At 49.2% G+C, this 18,643-nt stretch overlaps 1 protein-coding gene across 8 annotated transcripts in view; it reads right to left on the bottom strand.

Moving 5' to 3' along the window:
- Positions 1-18,643, bottom strand: part of DSCAM (DS cell adhesion molecule) — a 680,512-nt gene that overhangs the window by 245,389 nt on the left and 416,480 nt on the right. For all 8 annotated transcript variants that reach the window (XM_050933241.1, XM_050933240.1, XM_050933242.1 and 5 more), the window contains exons 5-6: positions 3,346-3,624; positions 653-928 (exon numbers count right to left, since the gene is read on the bottom strand). In XM_050933241.1, coding sequence (XP_050789198.1) covers positions 653-928; positions 3,346-3,624 — 555 coding nt within the window. The remainder of the gene's footprint in view (positions 1-652; positions 929-3,345; positions 3,625-18,643) is intronic.

Genomic DNA, 18,643 nt, shown 5'->3' on the forward strand with positions numbered 1-18,643 from the left:
GTCGCTCTCTGATAACCTGCACTCTCTTGACATCATTATAGATTATCAATATGCTCTTTAGGCTTTCTTAGTCACAAGAGATGGTTGCCGAGGTAACTAGGTCCAGGCAGGTAATCTCTTCTTTTTCTATAAAGACTAAAAATAGTGGCCATGCCATGACAGCACTACAGCCTCATTAGTGAACTGGCTCTGTACAAATTGATTACTTTCTTCACTTGATTATTATGTGGAACATTGTGTCAGTTACTTAGTATGATCTCCAGACCTTCAACGGATTTCACAGCCAGCCTGAAAACTGCGTTTGGAATGAAATGTTTGATCCTCAGTAGGGATCTCTTGTCTCTCGTGTCCTGGAGTTACAGAATTTTGGATAGCAGAAGAAAATTAACACATTTGGTGGGGCTTCAGCAGGAGGGATATTTTTCAAATCAATTTATTTGACACTTGGACCTTCATTTCCTCTCATTTGTTGTTCTGGAGCACGAAGAGGAACAAATATCTCCCAAAGTGTGTGGCTAGTTTTATCCTTCCTATAGGCACAGGGTCTTCTCTCTCTTTATAATTGGAGACCACAAGCATATTATATATACTATATACATACTATAACACTTCACTGTAGCCAGTAACCCCACTAAAGCAGGTAATGACTAACCTTCTAGCACCACCTGAACATAGTCTTGAGCAGACATCTTGTCCTTGCGTACAAAGCACTGGTACGCTCCACCATCACTTTTGGCCATGCCATCCATAATGAGATTCTCACGGTTAATCCCCATGATCCTCACATTGTTTCCAGGGTTGATGATTTCACCATTTCGGTACCAGGAGAGTTCTTGGTCCTCAGTTCCAGTCACACTGCAGGACAAGGACACTTGACTACCAACACTGCTTTTAACTTTCCGTGGACTGATTGTGGCTTTCAGAGGCTCTGAAGATTTAAGTCAAAAGGGGGGGGGGAAAGGAAGACATTATGTATCTTTTAAAAAAATATGACTAACAGGTGACCTTTCACTGAGAAAAAACGCTGAATCACAAATACACATCTCTGCAATGAGAATAGGTGGCCATGTTTGATTTCAAGGGCCTTTTAAGGCCACAGTCCCACAATTAGTTCGGCACAGACAGACCCCTATACCCAGCTGGAGTCCCATGGCCATCAGTGGGGCTCTGCCTGGATGTAAGGGTGCCCTTGTGTGGAACTCACTGTGGGATAAGTACACAAAGCAGTAAGATAGCCCACCTGACTTTATTTTCAGTATCACCATTTAAGAATATGATGATATATTTTTATTGAAGTTTGATAGTATGTGTGAAAGAAAATTCACAGTACTGAAGTAACAATAGTAAACATAAGTAAGAGAGTCTATATCCACACGCATACCAACAACTAAACCTACTGAATTTGGATCTGCATCTCAACCTCCTTACATTTTGATTGGGCCCAGTACATATTGTGACAGACCCAGGCCAGTGGGGTACAGGAGTCTGGTAGAGGGCAAATATACTGGTACTGGATGAGTAGTTTTCTGTTCCCTGAATGACCAGAGCAAGGGCTGCACTAGAGTAATCCTGAACCTGCTAGAACCAATTAAGGCAGACAGGCTGATTAGAACACCTGCAGCCAATCAAGGCAGACTAATCAAGGCACCTGGGTTTAAAAAGGAGCTCACTCCAGTCAGGTGAGGGGGAACCAGAGGAGAGGAAGTGTGTGTGAGGAGCTGGAAGCAAGAGGCGCAAGGAGCTGAGAGTGAGAGGCTGTGCTGCTGGAGGACTAAGGAGTACAAATGTTATCAGACACCAGGAGGAAGGTCCTGTGGTGAGAATAAAGAAGGTGTTTGGAGGAGGCCATGGGGAAGTAGCCCAGGGAGTTGTAGCTGTCATGCAGCTGTTACAGGAGGCACTATAGACAGCTGCAATCCACACAGCCCTGGGCTGGAACCCGGAGTAGAGGGCGGGCCCAGGTTCCCCCCAAACCTCCCAACTCCTGATCAGACACAGGAGAAGTTGACCCAGACTGTGGGAAAAATCACTGAGGTGAGCAAATCTGCCAAATAAGCGCAGGACCCATCAAGGTAGAGGAGGAACTTTGTCACAATATATAACATACCACCATGAAATTTATATCCAGATGGGATTCTCCCCCAGGCTTTTTGTTCAATACCAGCTCTATCAACAAGAAATAATTCAAAATATAATATCTCTCTTTTATTATCTGTGGATATGTGTTATGAACCAAATGTGATGAGATATTGTTTATTTAGCATGTTTAATGACCAACATTTTACCTAATATTGGAAGCGCTATCAATATTACTTATTTATATTACATCTCTTTCTCTCTCTCTCTCTCTCACGCACACACAGAGCTATAGATATAAGATGTTACACTATATTCTGTAAAACAGATGAGTTAAATAAAAAATTATATATATTTTAGACACATATACACAATTTCTTAGTTAACTTAATTCTGCTTTAAATAATATTGTATAATATAATAATGTAAATATTATTATTTCCCTATTGAGGATTGCTAGATATTCCTGATCTGTTATGAGCCTGTACAATATTAAGTGGATCTGATTCATCTACCTGTTATGAATGCTTTACAAATGTAGCCATCTTTTTTAATTTGTGAATCATTGATAAATTATCCTGATTTTCTTTGGATGTATTTGTTATTTGTAATTATTCACTGAATGATTTTTAGACAATGGATTGTTCACACACTTTTCCTTTTCACAATTTCTTATTCATGTTGTGTGGTTGGAAATCTAAGTCAAATGGTATTGTTTCTGCTCCTTTATACCAAAAAAATTAAACAGAAGAATAACAAACAGCAAATAAATGCCTTTCCAATACAGCATTTCAGACTAATAATCATTTATGATAAAATTCATGAGACATTCAGGATTTTCATACATTTTCATGAATACTCCAGGATTATCTGAATATTCAAAATAATGAATAGCAGAAATCCCAGTGACCGGAGTTTGACACTTTTATTCAGAAGACAGTTTGCAATTCATCTATTTCTATTACTAAGCAAAATACATCCTTTATGTGAAAAATCACATAACCATGTGATAAACTGTGTTCCTTTTTGCACTTCTGATCTCTCATATGCATTCTGCTCACTAATCCATCTCCACTAAGACAGTTTATAACATTCCAAACCTTTGTGCAGCTTCAAGCAGCCACCATTGACAATAACAAAACAAGTAACAGCAACAAAAACAATAACAAAAGAAGCTTCTACAAAATATTTCTCTCTTTTCCTTCCATTGCAAACCAAGCACAATCATGGGTTTGAAATTATACTTGCCACGTTCAGTCCTGGACTTACGTTTTACATGTAGATGCCCTATCACCTCAGCAGTACCATAGTTGTTCCACACCTCACAAACGTAGTTGCCTGAGTCTGAAGGACGTGTGTTCTCTATCAGCAGACCTGTGACTGTCTGCCGAAACCTGCTATCTGGCTCCCAGGGAACATTGTCCTTCAGCCAACGGTACTTTGGTGCTGGGTGCCCCGATGCTTTGCAAGGCAGCTCCACTCGCTGTCCTGCCATGGCTTTACATTGGTCAAACCCATCCAGAATAGACGGTGCTGAGTTTGCTGGGTCTGGAAAGCAAATAGATGTTTTCAGTGTAGTTAATTAAGATTATTACATTTTCTAAGCAATATGCTGCTATTTATCTTTCTTTTTTTAGTTGCTATCCCAGAATTTTATGTACTGTAAACTGCTACTGTGCACCAGTCATTCAGATTGTGGTATCTCAGCAGTACTGGCTTACATCCAGCAGCATGTACTAACTAAACATTGCATGATTACTTGGAAGACCTCCCACTGGATTGTTTCCAGGTGGCAGTCATTCTTCACATCACCCATCAGGAAAGAGAAGAACCAGAAAGTGTAAACACATTTCACCTAGAACTAAACCAATATATTCTACCCACTTCTAAGTGGTCGGAGGGTTTTGAACTAGAAGAGTGAATTACTTCCTTGTCAGAAGAGAAATGGGCAGAAGCAAGGGGAAGTGTGTTTGTAGTCTAATTGACAAATATTGTATATTCTTAAAAAGGAATCTTAGATAGCAAAAGTAAGCTAGAGCTTATAACTCCAGCAAACTACTCTTTGTCCAGGTTCCCAGAAAGACATTCTCACACAAACAAGTCCCAACAGCCAGGTGACTCTTGTTATTTCTATTCTAGAGAAATGTGCGGCATCAACTCCATGTTTATGCTTTGATACCTTCACCAAACATAATGATCTATGTGTTATGTCTTGTTTTTTAGCCTGTAAGCTCTTTAGGACCAGGGGCTGTCATTTTCTTATGCTTGTGCTGCATGCTGTACAATGGGGCCCAACCTAACTGAGGCCTCTAGGCACTACCACACAATACATGTTTATTACTACTGCTACTAATGTAAAATAAAATGAATAATGATCATAACATCAAATGTTGACTTAAATGAAGCTATTTTTCTTCTATCTGAACCAATCTGCGACATTTTAACCATGGTAGACTCCACATGTTAAACTTCGCCCTCTCTCTCACCTAGCATACGTTGATCTATTTGTTGCACTCCATCTGTTGTGTACTACAGAGTTGTTATTCAAGTTATAAAAACAGTTCTAAAAAATAAAATGCCATTAGACTGAAAACAAATGGACTAAGCAGTCACCCACGTTAATTTTATATAAAAAGTTAGTAAAATGTGAATTGTCAGGTTTAGTCAAAGATAACCACACAATCTTTGCCTCTGTCTGGATGCTAGCAAAACACTTGAACCACTATAAAATGGTTACTAACCTTTCCGTAATTGTTGTTCTTTGCTGCCTCATGTACTGCACACAGCTATAAAAGGCAGAATTGTCCCTGACCCCTCCCTCAGTTCCTGTCCCCCAGAACACTCCGATAGAGAGGGGAAGAAAAGCAGGGTCTGGAATGGACATGTGCAACACATCTTGAAGAACAGTTACAGAAAGGTTACTAACTGTTTCTTCTTCTTCGAGTGACTGAATATGCCCATGCCACTGCAGCTGACTCACAAGCAACCCCAAGAGCAGGTGGGTTCAGAGTCTATGTGAACAGGGACTGGAGGACCACTCATCCAAATTTAGCATTGTCTCTAGATTGTTGGGAGATGGCATAATGAGAGGTAAATGTAGGACAAGATTACCAGGTTGCTGCTTTGCAAATGTCTAATATGGGAATGTTAGCCAGAAAGGTCACAGAGGCTGCTTGGGACCTAGTCAAATGACCCAACACTATCCAGAGGCTTCAGGTTAGCCAACTTGTAACAAAAACAAATACAACTGGATATCCAAGACAAGATCCTTTGAGTGAATACAGAACTGCCCTTCCTACTGTTTGCAAATGCAATAAACAACTGAGTCAAAGACCTGCAATGTTTAATCTGATCCAGATAAAGAGGGAAAGTTCTTCTAACATCAGAGCATGAAGGCTGTCCTCATCCTGATGACCATGATGCGTTGGAAAGAAAGTCAGCAAGAAGATTTCTTGGTTAATATGAAAAGTGGAAACCACCTTGGTAAAAAAATTTGGGTGAGGATGATGGCAAACGTTTTCTGTGTAGAAACATGTATATGGAGGATCTGACACTAATGCCCTGAGTTCTTCCACTCTTCTGGCTGGTATAATGGGCACTAAAAAAAGCTACATTCATCAAAGGATGCAGCTGGGAGCAGGTCAATAGAGGCTCGAAGTGGAGGGAACCCATCATCTTTGCTAAGATCAGACTCAGGCTGCATGGGGGAGCAGCGTTCTGCACATGCAGAAATAGTTTAGGCCCTTTAAAAGTCTTACAGACATTAGAATGGAAAAAAGAGTTCAGTTAGCAATAGGTGAGAATGCTAGGCTAGACACTGGAGGGAGGGATAGCTCAGTGGTTTGAGCATTGGCCTGCTAAACCCAGCATTGTGAGTTCAATCCTAGAGGTAGTCATTTAGGGACCTAGAGCAAAATCAGTACTTGATCCTGCTGGTGAAGGCAGGGGGCTGGACTCAATAACATTTCAGGGTCCCTTCCAGCTCTGTGAGATAGGTATATCTCCACATATTATCTGCATGCTGATTGAGCTAATCCCCAACACTTGGTGTTTTAGGGACAGAAGATAGTCCAGTATGTGTCTAATAGAAGCAAGGATTGGGGAAAATCTTTTCTGTCTGGATCAAATGGAAAATCTCTTTCATTTAGCCAGGTAGAGTGCTCTTCTGTGATGGTTTTGTACTATTCAGCAGCACCTCCTGAACTTCCCTAGAGCAGGACACTTCCATCAATGTCAACTGGGGGCTGGTCCCATTCCCACTCTTCTTGAGATTGCTCATGAGAAGGGTCCTGAATTTGCTTATCAAGTATCAAAGGGGTAACCATGTTAGTCTGGATCTGTAAAAGCAGCAAAGAGTCCTGTGGGATCTTATAGACTAACAGACATATTGGAGCATGAGCTTTTGTGGGTGAATACCCACTTCGTCGGATGCATGAAGTGGAAATTTCCAGGAGCAATTTGCTTGGTGTTGGGCTCAGTACCAATGCTAAGTTGTTTGCAGCTGTAAGCCGGTCGTGTCGGGGCTCATCCCTCTCAGGCGCGGCGGGGAGCCAGGGCGCCTCCTAGCACGCTGCAGTCCAGGTAGGCTTAGCCCCTCCGCAGGTGTTGAGGGGGTACAGGGTCTGCAAACAAGGTAGAGCCCTGGCCCTCTAGCCGGGGTCGGGGCTCTCAAAGTAAATAAGCCCCAGCCCTTGGACAGGGCGGGCAGTAACAGTTCAGGCTCAGGCCTCTAGCAGGGGCTGAGCAAACACAGTATCAGCCCAGGCCCTTGGCAGGGCGGGGCAGCAGCAGTTCAAGCTCAGACCTCTAGCAGGGGCTGAGCAAACACAGTATCAGCCCGGGCCCTTGGCTCGGGCGGGGCACCAAACACAAGTCTAATTAGCTCTGGCCCTCTGGATCAGGACAGAGCAGTGACAAAGTCAAAGGGGGCCCAGCCCTTGGTTCGGGCGGGGCACCAAACACAAGTCTAGTTAGCTCTGGCCCTCTGGATCAGGACAGAGCAGTGGCAAAGTCAAAGGGGGCCCAGCCCTTGGTTCAGGCGGGGCACCAAACACAAGTCTAGTTAGCTCTGGCCCTCTGGATCAGGACAGAGCAGTGGCAATAGGCGGGAAGAGGGGGAGTCTGCCACCCGGTTACGGGTGGCAGGGGGAACGCAGGCCCTCCCACTCCACTGCGTTCCAGCCCGGGGCCCTAGCAGCAGTCAAGACTCGCTGCGGTCAGTGGGGATCCTGGCCGCAACACACTGACATGGGTTCGGGCTCTTCAGGAGCCAAACCAAGGTTGGCTACCCCCGGGTCACTTCCAACCTCCCCCTCTCTGGGTACCTGGTCCTTGCCAGCGTCGTCTGGGGGGTCCCAGACCATGGGCTCCTCCGGGTACCAGTCGTGGGGAAGCTCAGGCCACTCCTCGGGGTATCGGGCACACGGCAGGTCAGGCCGACGTTCCTCCGGGTACCGGGTCTGAGGCGAGTCCAGCCAGCGCTCCTCTGGGTAGTGGGCATGGGGCAGGCTGGGCCCGGCGGGAGCCCGGGTACCAGCGTCTGTCCTCTCCGGCAGCCTGCGCCCAACTGAGCGCTGGGGCTGGGCTTTTATACTTCCTGTCCCGCTCCTTGACTTCCGGGGGGGCGGGGACAGGCTGTGCTGACTCCGCCCACTGAGGCACCTGCTCTGGCTCGTCCCTCTCAGGCGCGGTGGGGAGCCAGGGCGCCTCCTTACACACACCCCCCCTCAAGGCTGGCTCCCGGGCAACGGGGCCAGGCTCGTCCAGGCCCCCCAGGCGGGAAAGGAAGTCTGCGTTGGCGTGGTCCTTTCCCGCCCTGTGGTGGATGGTGAAGGCGTAGGGCTGCATGGCTAAGTACCACCGTTGAAGCTGCATGTTGTGGTCTTTCATCCGGCATAGCCATTGGAGGGCGGAGTGGTCGGTGACCAAAGTGAACAGGGCCCCAAGGAGGTAGTAACGCAGGGCATCGCAGGCCCACTTCACTGCGAGGGCCTCCTTTTCGACGACTGCGTAGTTTTGTTCTCTGGGGGACAGCTTCCGGCTAATATAGAGAACCGGATGCTCCTCCCCATCCACCTCCTGTGAGAGGACAGCCCTGAGCCCGACTTCCGACGCATCTGTCTGTAGGACGAATGGTCGCTGGAAGTCCGGGCTAAACAAGACTGGCTTGCTGCAGAGACTTGCCTTCAGTGACTGGAAAGCCTCGTCACACTCGGGGGTCCAACGTACGTGTCGCGGGCTGTCCTTGGTAAGGAGCCCGGTCAAGGGGGCGACCATTGCTGCAAACTGAGGAATGAACCGCCGATAATAACCCGCCAGCCCCAAGAACTGGCGGACTTGGCGCTTCGTGGTTGGCGGTGGACAGGCGGCAATGGCCTGAACCTTGTCCACAAGAGGTTTCACTTGTCCATTGCCAACGGTATACCCCAAGTAGGTGGTCTCACACCAGCCGATGCGGCACTTCTTAGGGTTGGCCGTTAACCCAGACTCCCGCAAGGACCTTAGGACGGCGGCGACCTTGTCCAGGTGGGTTTCCCACTGCCGACTGTAGATGACCATGTCATCTAGATAGGCTGCGGCGTAGTCGTGATGCGGTTGGAGGAGGCGGTCCATCAAGCGCTGGAACGTTGCGGGTGCCCCATGAAGGCCGAAGGGCATCCGCGTAAAGTGGTATAGGCCGGTCAGAGTGGCGAACGCGGTTTTCTCCCGGGAGGCCGGATCCAGGGGAATCTGCCAATACCCCTTGCTTAAGTCCAGGGTCGTGATATAGTGGGCCTCTCCCAACCGGGCCAGCAGCTCGTCTATTCGGGGCATGGGGTAGGCGTCAAATTTGGAGACAGCGTTAACGCGCCTAAAGTCAATACAAAAGCGCTGGGAGCCATTGGGTTTAGGCACCAAGACGATGGGACTACGCCACTCACTTTGTGATGGCTCAATTACTCCTAGGTCTAGCATCGCCCGTACCTCGTCTTCAACTATTCGCCTTCGGTGATACGGCAGGGGTCAGGCCGTGGCCCGGATCACCACCCCCGTCTCCGTCTGAATTTGATGATAGGCCATGGAGGTGTACCCCGGCTGGGCCGTAAAAGTGCGAGGGAATGCTTGGAGGAGGCAGCGGGTTTGCTCAAGCTGCTCTTCTGTCAGCGTTTCCCCAAGCTGGGGCCCCTCGGGGTCTTCCGTAGTGTGTACCTGGGGCCCTAGTTCGGGTTCTGGTGGACAGGGATTGATCAGCAACCCTTCTTGTTCCCGCCAGGGTTTAAGAAGGTTAACATGATGCCGTTGGAGCTCTTTCCGTCGGTCGGGCTGACAAATTTCATAGGTGACGGGGCCCACCTTTCGCACCACCTCGTACGGGCCCTGCCATCGAGCCAGGATCTTGGACTCACTGGAGGGGAGGAGGAGTAAGACCCGGTCTCCAGGTTGGAAGTCCTGGGTGCGCGCATCCCGGTTGTACGTCTGGGCCTGCATCTCTTGGGTGGCTTTTAAGTTTGCTTGTGCAAGGGTCCCAGCCTGTTTGAGACGCTCTTGGAGCTGTATCACATATTGCAGGAGACCCTGGGCGGGTGAGGGGGTTTGCTCCCAGGTCTCCCTCATCAGGTCCAACAGGCCCCGCGGTTGGCGGCCATATAATAGCTTGAACGGCGAGAACTTGGTTGAGGCCTGGGGGACCTCTCGCACCGCCAAGAGCAAGGGCGGGAGTAGTTGGTCCTACCGGCGAAGGTCTTCTGGGGGGAATTTCTGCAACATATCCTTGAGGGTGCGATTAAACCTCTCTACCAAGCCGTCGGTTTGGGGATGATACACCGAGGTTCGCAGTTGCTTGATCCCCAGGAGCCTGCACACCTGCTCCAACAGCCGCGAGGTGAAGTTGGTCCCCTGATCCGTGAGGATCTCCCGGGGCAAGCCGACGCGGGCGAAGACCTTAACCAGTTCGCCTGTGATGGTGCGGGCGGTGATGTTACGGAACGGGATCGCCTCGGGGAACCGGGTGGCGTAGTCCAGCATCACGAGTATGTACTGGAACCCCGCAACACTCTTAGGGAGGGGTCCCACCAGGTCCATGGCCACCCGCTCGAAAGGGGACTCGACTAACGGCATCGGGACCAGTGGTGCCTTGGGTGTCCTCGCCGGCGCGGTCAACTGGCACTCCGGGCACGAGGTACAATAGTCCTTCACCTTGCGGTATATCCCCGGCCAATAGAAGCGCCCCAATATTCGGGCTAGGGTCTTTTCAGTACCCAGATGTCCGGCAGCCGAAACGTCATGGGCCAGTTTCATGATGGCCCGCCGATGACAGCGGGGTTTGAGGAATTGTGATCGGGGCTCCCTGGTGTGTGCGTCCCTCTCGACCCGATACAAGCGGTTCTGTCGCAACTTAAAGTGTGGCCACCGGGCAGCTCGCCCGGGATCGAGGATCGTTCCATCCACGGCGGCGAGCTGTTCATATGCCTCGCTGAGGGTGGGGTCAGCTCTTTGGTCCCGGCAGAAGTCCGTGGGGGCCGAGGGATCCCTGGCCTCGCCCGGGGAGGCATCGTCCCCGTCCTCGGCGGCGGGGTCCCCCGGGGGGTCCAGCTCATCCTCTTCCATCTCTGGGGGGGCCCCGCTCATCGTCCTTCCCTTCTGGGGCCTCTCCTTCCAAGGCTGGTATGGGACCCAGGCCGTCTCCGGCATGTCAGCGTAGGACGGCCGGAAACCCGGGCCAGTCCCGGCCCAGGATCACTGGATACGCCAGACTTGGTGAGAGACCTACCACCATCTGTCGGGTCTCCCCATCGATTGTCAGTTGGGCCCAGGTGCTGGGGTACGGCCGTACGTCGCCGTGGATACATTGTAAGTGAATTTCCCCCAGGCGTGCATCCGCCGGAGGACCTAAGTGGTTGCGGATTAAGGTCTGTCCGCAACCAGAGTCGAGGAGGGCCACGGTCGGGTACCCCTCAACCATCACAGGCCCTGTAATCTTGGCGGGCTGTCGGCGCCGGGCCCGAGCCTCCCCGGAGCAGACTTGGCCAAAGGTATACTCCATTTGGGGGCAATCCCTCTGGAGATGTCCTGACTTGCCGCAGAAGAAACAAGGCCCTCGGTTGGGTCGTCCGACTCGGGGCCGGGTCCTGGGGGAGTCCCTTGCGGGGTTTCCGGGCACCTTCCGGGGAGCGGGAGTTGGGGCTTGGGCCGGCCGTGCTGGTGGGGCTGCAGCCCGGGTGGGTGTCGCCTTCTTCTCGGGGTTGGGGCGTTCTGGCCCCGGTGGGGTTGGTCGGCCTGTCGGGCCCACCGGGGCTTCTGCCGCCAGGAAGTCCTCCATCCGGGTGACAGCGGCAGCCACGGTTGCCGGTCGATGATGGAGGACCCAGGCCCTTCCTCGCGATGGCAGGATGTGGGTGATCTGTTCAAGGATCACCTGCTCTGCTAGCTCTTCCGACGTTCGACGCTCGGGCTGCAACCACCGCCGGCAGGTCTCCCGCAGTTCCTGGGCCACCATACGAGGCCGGGCCCCCGTGGGGTACGTCAGGCCCCTGAACCGCTGTCGAAACGTCTCCGGGCTCACATCGAGGGCGTCCAGGATGGCAGATTTCACCTGCCTATAGTCCTGGGCGGCCTCGGCAGACAGGCCTCGGTAGACTGCCTGAGCCACTCCTGTCAGGTATGGCGCCAGGATGGAGGCCCATTGGTCAGGGTTCCACCACACGACGGTGGCCACCCGCTCAAAGGTGACCAGGAAGGCCCCCGGGTCATCACCTGGGCCCATCTTGGTCAGTTGGATCAGTGGGCGGGGCCCTGGGCCGCCATCGATGCCCCCCGACTGGACCCCCTCTCGGGGCCCCCGCTCCGCTGCAAGGCGCTGGAGGCATTTCAGCTGGAACTCCCGCTGCTGCTGAACCAGGTCCTGGATCATCTGGCGTTGTTGAGTCCCCAGCTGCTCGATGAGCTGCTGCTGCTGCTGAAGCTGGGCAGCCTGCTGCTCCTCTTGCCATCGGGACTGCGCCGCCTGCTGCCAATCCTGGTTCTCGGTCAGAAGGGTGGCGAGGTGGGACAGGTCCGTCTCGGGGGAGGGGGCTCCCTCTCCTGCGGCCCCCCGTTCACCGGCATTAAGGGTCCACGCCCACATCCTGGGCAACGTACCCCCAGTGGTGCTTCCACGTGTAAGCCAGTCGTGTCGGGGCTCGTCCCTCTCAGGCGCAGCAGGGAGCCAGGGCGCCTCCTAGCACGCTGCAGTCCGGGTAGGCTTAGCCCCTCCGCAGGTGTTGAGGGGGTACAGGGTCTGCAAACAAGGTAGAGCCCCGACCCTCTAGCCGGGGTCGGGGCTCTCAAAGTAAATAAGCCCCAGCCCTTGGGCAGGGTGGGCAGTAACAGTTCAGGCTCAGGCCTCTAGCAGGGGCTGAGCAAACACAGTATCAGCCCAGGCCCTTGGCAGGGCGGGGCAGTAGCAGTTCAAGCTCAGACCTCTAGCAGGGGCTGAGCAAACACAGTATCAGCCCGGGCCCTTGGCTCGGGTGGGGCACCAAACACAAGTCTAGTTAGCTCTGGCCCTCTGGATCAGGACAGAGCAGTGACAAGGTCAAAGGGGCCCAGCCCTTGGTTTGGGCAGAGCACCAAACACAAGTCTAGTTAGCTCTGGCCCTCTGGATCAGGGCAGAGCAGCGGCAATAGGCGGGAAGAGGGGGAGTCTGCCACTCGGTTACGGGTGGCAGGGGGAACGCAGGCCCTCCCACTCCACTGCGTTCCAGCCCGGGGCCCTAGCAGTGGTCAAGACCCGCTGCGGTCAGTGGGGATCCTGGCCGCAACACACTGACATGGGTTCGGGCTCTTCAGGAGTCAAACCAGGGTCGGCTACCCCCGGGCCACTTCCAACCTCCCCCTCTCTGGGTACCTGGTCCTTGCCGGCGTCGTCTGGGGGGTCCCAGACCATGGGCTCCTCCAGGTACCGGTCGTGGGGAAGCTCAGGCCACTCCTCGGGGTATCGGGCACACGGCAGGTCAGGCCGACATTCCTCCAGGTACCGGGTCTGAGGCAAGTCCAGCCAGCGTTCCTCTGGGTAGTGGGCGCGGGGCAGGTCCGGCCAGCGCTCCTCTGGGTAGTGGGCGCGGGGCAGGTCCGGCCAGTGCTCCTCTGGGTAGTGGGTGCAGGGCAGGCTGGGCCCGGCAGGAGCCCGGGCACCAGCGTCTGTCCCCTCCGGCAGCCTGCACCCAACTGAGCGCTGGGGCCGGGCTTTTATACTTCCTGTCCCGCCCCTTGACTTCCGGGGGGGCGGGGACAGGCTGTGCTGACTCCGCCCACTGAGGCACCTGCTCTGGCTCGTCCCTCTCAGGCGCGGCGGGGAGCCAGGGCGCCTCCTTACAGCAGCACATATGCTTCTTATGGCCAGTAGATGGAGTTGGATGAGATGGATGCAGAGATGCTCTTGATTGAGGGGGAAACCTTCAATCCTTCTCAAAGCAGGGCTTAAAGCCCTTACAGATACTACATCTGTCAGTTACGTCAGCCTTCCCCAAGCACTTAAAGCAGCTGAGGTGAGGGTCCCTAATCAGCACTGCCTTACCACAAGAGTGGCAGGGCTTGAAGCCCCGAGAGTGCAGCATAACTCCAGTATCCTGGCTGGTACCCAGATTAGGCACCAGAAACACACAGACAACAAAAAAAGCCCACTTTTTTCTTTTTCAACTAATCTACGCTAACTAACTACACAGTTTCTAAAAATGGTACTGCTTCTACACTAAAAGAAAAGACTTGCAGAATCAATATAAGGGAGCTCCAGGAACTGTCATGGGAAGTAGGAGGAAACTCAGTGTGTGTGTGTCGGGAGTGGGGAGTGTCAGGGTGGCTCTGCCCTTTATGCCTGCGTGTGGTGCATGAGTCAGCAGAAAGCTCTTGTGCCACCCCAGTGGGTATCTCCAGGGGAAAAAACTCTCCAACAGCCAAGCTGTGGAGCACACAAACACCTACAGAGGAATGGACATGTGCAATCACCTGAGGAAGAACATCAGTTCTACAGCATGCTTTCACCAGCTGTAAGCTCTACCATCCAAACCAACAATTTTACATGCATCAATAGCCATTGGGTCTATCTTTGGCAACACCACCTATAACATTTGTTATCATGTCGTGCTGTGCATGTGTGGCTTTGAGAAATTACACTCTCCCTGTAACATTTTGGAAAAGCTGAAAGCAATCATAACAAAGTGGTTAACCAGCTCCTATTTCATCTCTGGTTTGTAGTGTCAGACCGCAGCCACAACGTGAAGATGTTGTGTAACAAGAGTTTTCTGTATATATCCTGTTTGGCATCCTGCTGCCTCGACTTGGTTTTGATGGAGTTAACTCAGGAGAAATGCAAATATGGATAGGATGCTAGTAATGGTCCCTAAGATATGCTGACACTTCGGTGGACTGTTCAACATAGCGTATGTTTAAGGAGCTTCAGGTGCACAGTGGTCTTCTCTGCTACTAAATGAAGTATGGATGTAGTCTTAATTCCACCAGGGATGTGCCTGAGATGGCTATAGGAGCTGCATGTAGTGAAACAACATTTTATCTACTTTCTAACCAGACTCAAGAGGACAATAACCTGTATATTACCCCTGATGTGTGCTATTTTATGGGCATTTAATCAAAACACAAAGCTGATGAGTTGTGATCCTGCTGCTATCAACCAGATATATTGTTCATCATGATGCTGGAGTGGAAAAAAGATCTGAGGCCCATCAGAACAAAAAGGTAGATGAAGTAGCACTATCATGAGGGTGTAAAATACAACAGATGCTACAGAGTAACTGAGAATCAGTGATGCAGTGAGAAGATCATAACATCCTGGCCATCTAAAGTCAGTTTGTTTAATTTTTTTAAAACTGATTTTATAACTTCTTTAAAAATGGAAGTGACTTTTAAAATACATCCCGGCTGTGATTGTCAAAGCTACTTAAGGGACTTAGATGTCCATGTTCCACTAAAACAGATGAGGTTTGGATATCCTGTTGTGATAATAGGGCCTGCAAATTTACCCTGATTGTGAGCCCAACTGTAAAAAGTGAGTGTAAGTTCATGAGATGCCACAATAACCCATAACAACAAATGTTTATGGAAAAGGGTACGAAAAAGAGACAAAGACTGAATTTTTTAAAAAGGCCTACTGATATTTCTCAAGCACTGTGTTAAGATCATATTTGGTAAACAAGAAAAGTGAACCATAACTGGTGTGTCAGAAACCAGGCCTAATTGTTGACAAAATAATGAGAGGACAGGTTACTCCATCCCTCTGTTTGCAGGTCCTTACAGAAAGAGACTTTGAGGAGAAAAATTGGCTACTAGAACAAGTTTCACCATCGTGGCTGACACTCTCCCTATCTCCTGGGACCCTGGGCCTTCGTAACCCTAATCCTGAGAGGTCCTGACAAGAGGGACCCAGATGACATCACAACCTCTACTGGTTCCAGTTGAATCCCAAACACCACCTAGGTAGATCTGAATATTTTTTAAGTGTTTCCATCCCTTCTCTACAAGTTGCATATAAAATGGCTACACATTTTACAGGAAATTCCACTTTTTTGTTTGTTTGGTTTGGTTGCCACTTTTGTGCAACACTATTAAAAAGCTTCCAGGAGCAGGAGATTTTTGAATAGATGTTTTCAGTTTCGAAGGGTTTGACAGGTCTGAGTGGTACAGTTTGCAACTCCCTAAAATGAAAATCCATGAAGTGGCATTCAGACCTTGAAACACGACAAGGATCACCTATTCAGATACAGGGAACTAAGGAAGTGGATGGAGGAAATAAAAGAGATCTAAAATACCAGAGTCCAACATGTGTGTGCTTGCTTCATGGAACAGTTATTCCCTGTGGCACATGCACTGGTTTACAAAGCATGTGTGGTGGAGGAGATAATATAGATATAGATAATACAGATCCATTTTGCGATGTACAAAATAAAACTAAAGTGACCCCTCTTTCTTGCATTCTGTTCCAATGTATTCAAGTATCTCTTCAATAGCCATATTTTCTCATAGGCGAGTCCTCCAAAAGATTCCTGGTAGGAGCTCCTACAAAGCCGTTAACCATTTTTCAGTTAAAAACAGAAAGGAAAAGAGGAAAAGAAACCCAATTCTCTATTTGTAATCACCTCCAATAAAGTAAACAGGAAAGCAATATATCCCAATTCAAAAATCTAAAGAAAAACAAACTGCAACAACCTCTTTAAAATATTGTGATTCAGCAGTCAGCAGCAGGAGGCTGTGAACAAGGACAATGGAAAATTGAGGCAAAACATTGTGTCTGACACTGTTCGGCTGTGGATTTTGTGTGTGCGTCCTGTTAAAACAAAGTCATTAGGAGGCGGAATTCTATGCATGAAGCTAGATTCGGCTCTTGGTTACAGCTTGCAACCCCAGGGATTTCAGCAGGACTGCATGAGTGTAAATGAGAACAGAAGTTAGCTTTTCAAGGGTGTAAAACTAACCACTTCAAAAGCCCCAAATGCTGACATTAAGGTGGTGTACGTTAGGATGCACCAGACTTCCCACAATGCTGTGTGTGTGGAATTGGGCAGGAAAGGGAACTCCATGTAGAGATATATCCCCTGGGCTGCTCAAAGTAGGCATAAGTGATGGAACAGGCAGAAAGCCCTCTCTCCTACTTGTTCCAGGAAGCAACCGGGGTAGAAATCCTCCTTTGTTGGTCAAGATAATGGCTTGATTACGGATTACCACTGGTTCAATTTTAGCTTGACTGCAAGAGGGAGTGGGGCAATATTTCAGGGCTGAATGGGAAGGATGGAAATAATCTTTTACTGTTAAGACCAAATATCTGGGATAATCAGACAGACCATTGTGCTGGACTTATATTTCCTCATCTGGCTGGAAATATTAGGGGTGAGTGTTTCAGCCACATGGGACATAGTACAAATAGCAGGACTTGAATAGTGAACTACTTCTGGATTGTATAATGAAATAATATTTAGCATTTACATACTGATTTATATTTTCAAAGGGGCTGACCAACCATTAGATAACATTCATAGAAGAAAGGGGAACAGTCGGTTTGATCCTTTTGCAAGACTTTGTGACCTAAGATCTCAGTCACAGTTGGCAAGCTGCAAGAAGTGGGGATTTGTGGATTTAATCACCAGATTTCCCTCATAAAGGATTAATCCCAGGGAAGGAGAATGAGTCCTTCAGTTGCTGACAGTTGCTATACCCAGAATGATCTGCAGGGCTATAACTATATAACAGCTGTTTGATAGTGAAAACAGGTAATTGCTACAATGCTGTAATTAGAGCTTCTGTTTTCAAGTTTATTAATTTCATTTTTCAGAATTTATTTTTAGCACTTTTTGAGTTTTATTTGGATGTCCAAAAATCAGGGGCAGGTGGGCTTTCTTTTTGTATATACTGTACTGTAATGAGTAATCTCTTTGTAATATTCTCTAGCATGCTGTAATGTAGTACTGTTTCAGACAGCACTACGTTAAAGCACACAAGTGAATCTTTAGTGAGCACCTGCCAGGTCTATACTGACTAATTAATGCACACCACATTAATGCACTTTAGAAATCACACCCCTGTAATCTGCATTACTGCTCCGTGTAGACAAACCCTTAGATATAAGTAACCATGTCTAGTGTTTATTGGATAAACACCAAATTACTTTCTTTTTTTTAAAATGAGAGATATATGGGTGTTTTATCAGTGTTTATAAATTAAAAATGGGGGGAAAAACCCAGAAACCCTAGCTATAATCCATGCCATATGCATCAAAAAGGAAGGATAGCCTCTTGGGAGGCTGGGAGGGGGAGAGGCTGCGCACTCACAGTCTGAGGCACAAAAGCAGCTGATTTTGCAGATGTGTAATGATTTTTGGATACACAAACAGACATGTACAAAGACATTCACACATACACACACACACCCATTAACCATCAGAGGAGGGAGGTTTTGGAACAGCCTTCCAGTAGGAGTAGTGGGGGCAAGAAATCTAACTGGTTTTAAGATGGAACTTGTTACATTTATGAATGGGATTACATGGTAGGGTTGCCTGCAATAGCAGGGGACTGGATTCAGTGACACAGAAGATCCCTTTAAGCCTCTGTTTGTAAATGGGGGTTCTAATCCTATGCTGTGGCGTTAAATTCCAGTCCCAGCAACCCTTGCCTCCTCTGGTCACTCTCAGCTCCCTCCCGGTTCCCTGTATTAAGACTGGGAACAGAGGGTAGGAGACAGGGGACATGCGGAGCACAGTATTGACAACCCCTAGTGTTCCAAAATCATTAGACATATAGCAATTGTGATGCTGGCTTTAAAATAATGAGATTGTAAAAGAAAAATAAAACACACTGCTCTGTGATCTGCCTTCTCATTTGTAAGCCTGCAGGGTGAAGACACCTGGATGCAATTTAAATATGATCACTGACTCCTGCTTTTTAACCTGACTGCTGACACTAACACCCTTGGTTAAGTCACTTACCCTTTTTTCTTCAATTATGCCCTTTGGAAAACTTAGGATAGTAATACATACCTATTTACCTAATGGAAGTGACAAGTTAATGTTTGTAAAGCACTGTAGACCTACTAAAATTCACCAAATACA

The sequence above is a fragment of the Gopherus flavomarginatus genome, chromosome 1 (assembly GCF_025201925.1).
Source record: "Gopherus flavomarginatus isolate rGopFla2 chromosome 1, rGopFla2.mat.asm, whole genome shotgun sequence".
NCBI lineage: Eukaryota > Metazoa > Chordata > Testudines > Testudinidae > Gopherus > Gopherus flavomarginatus.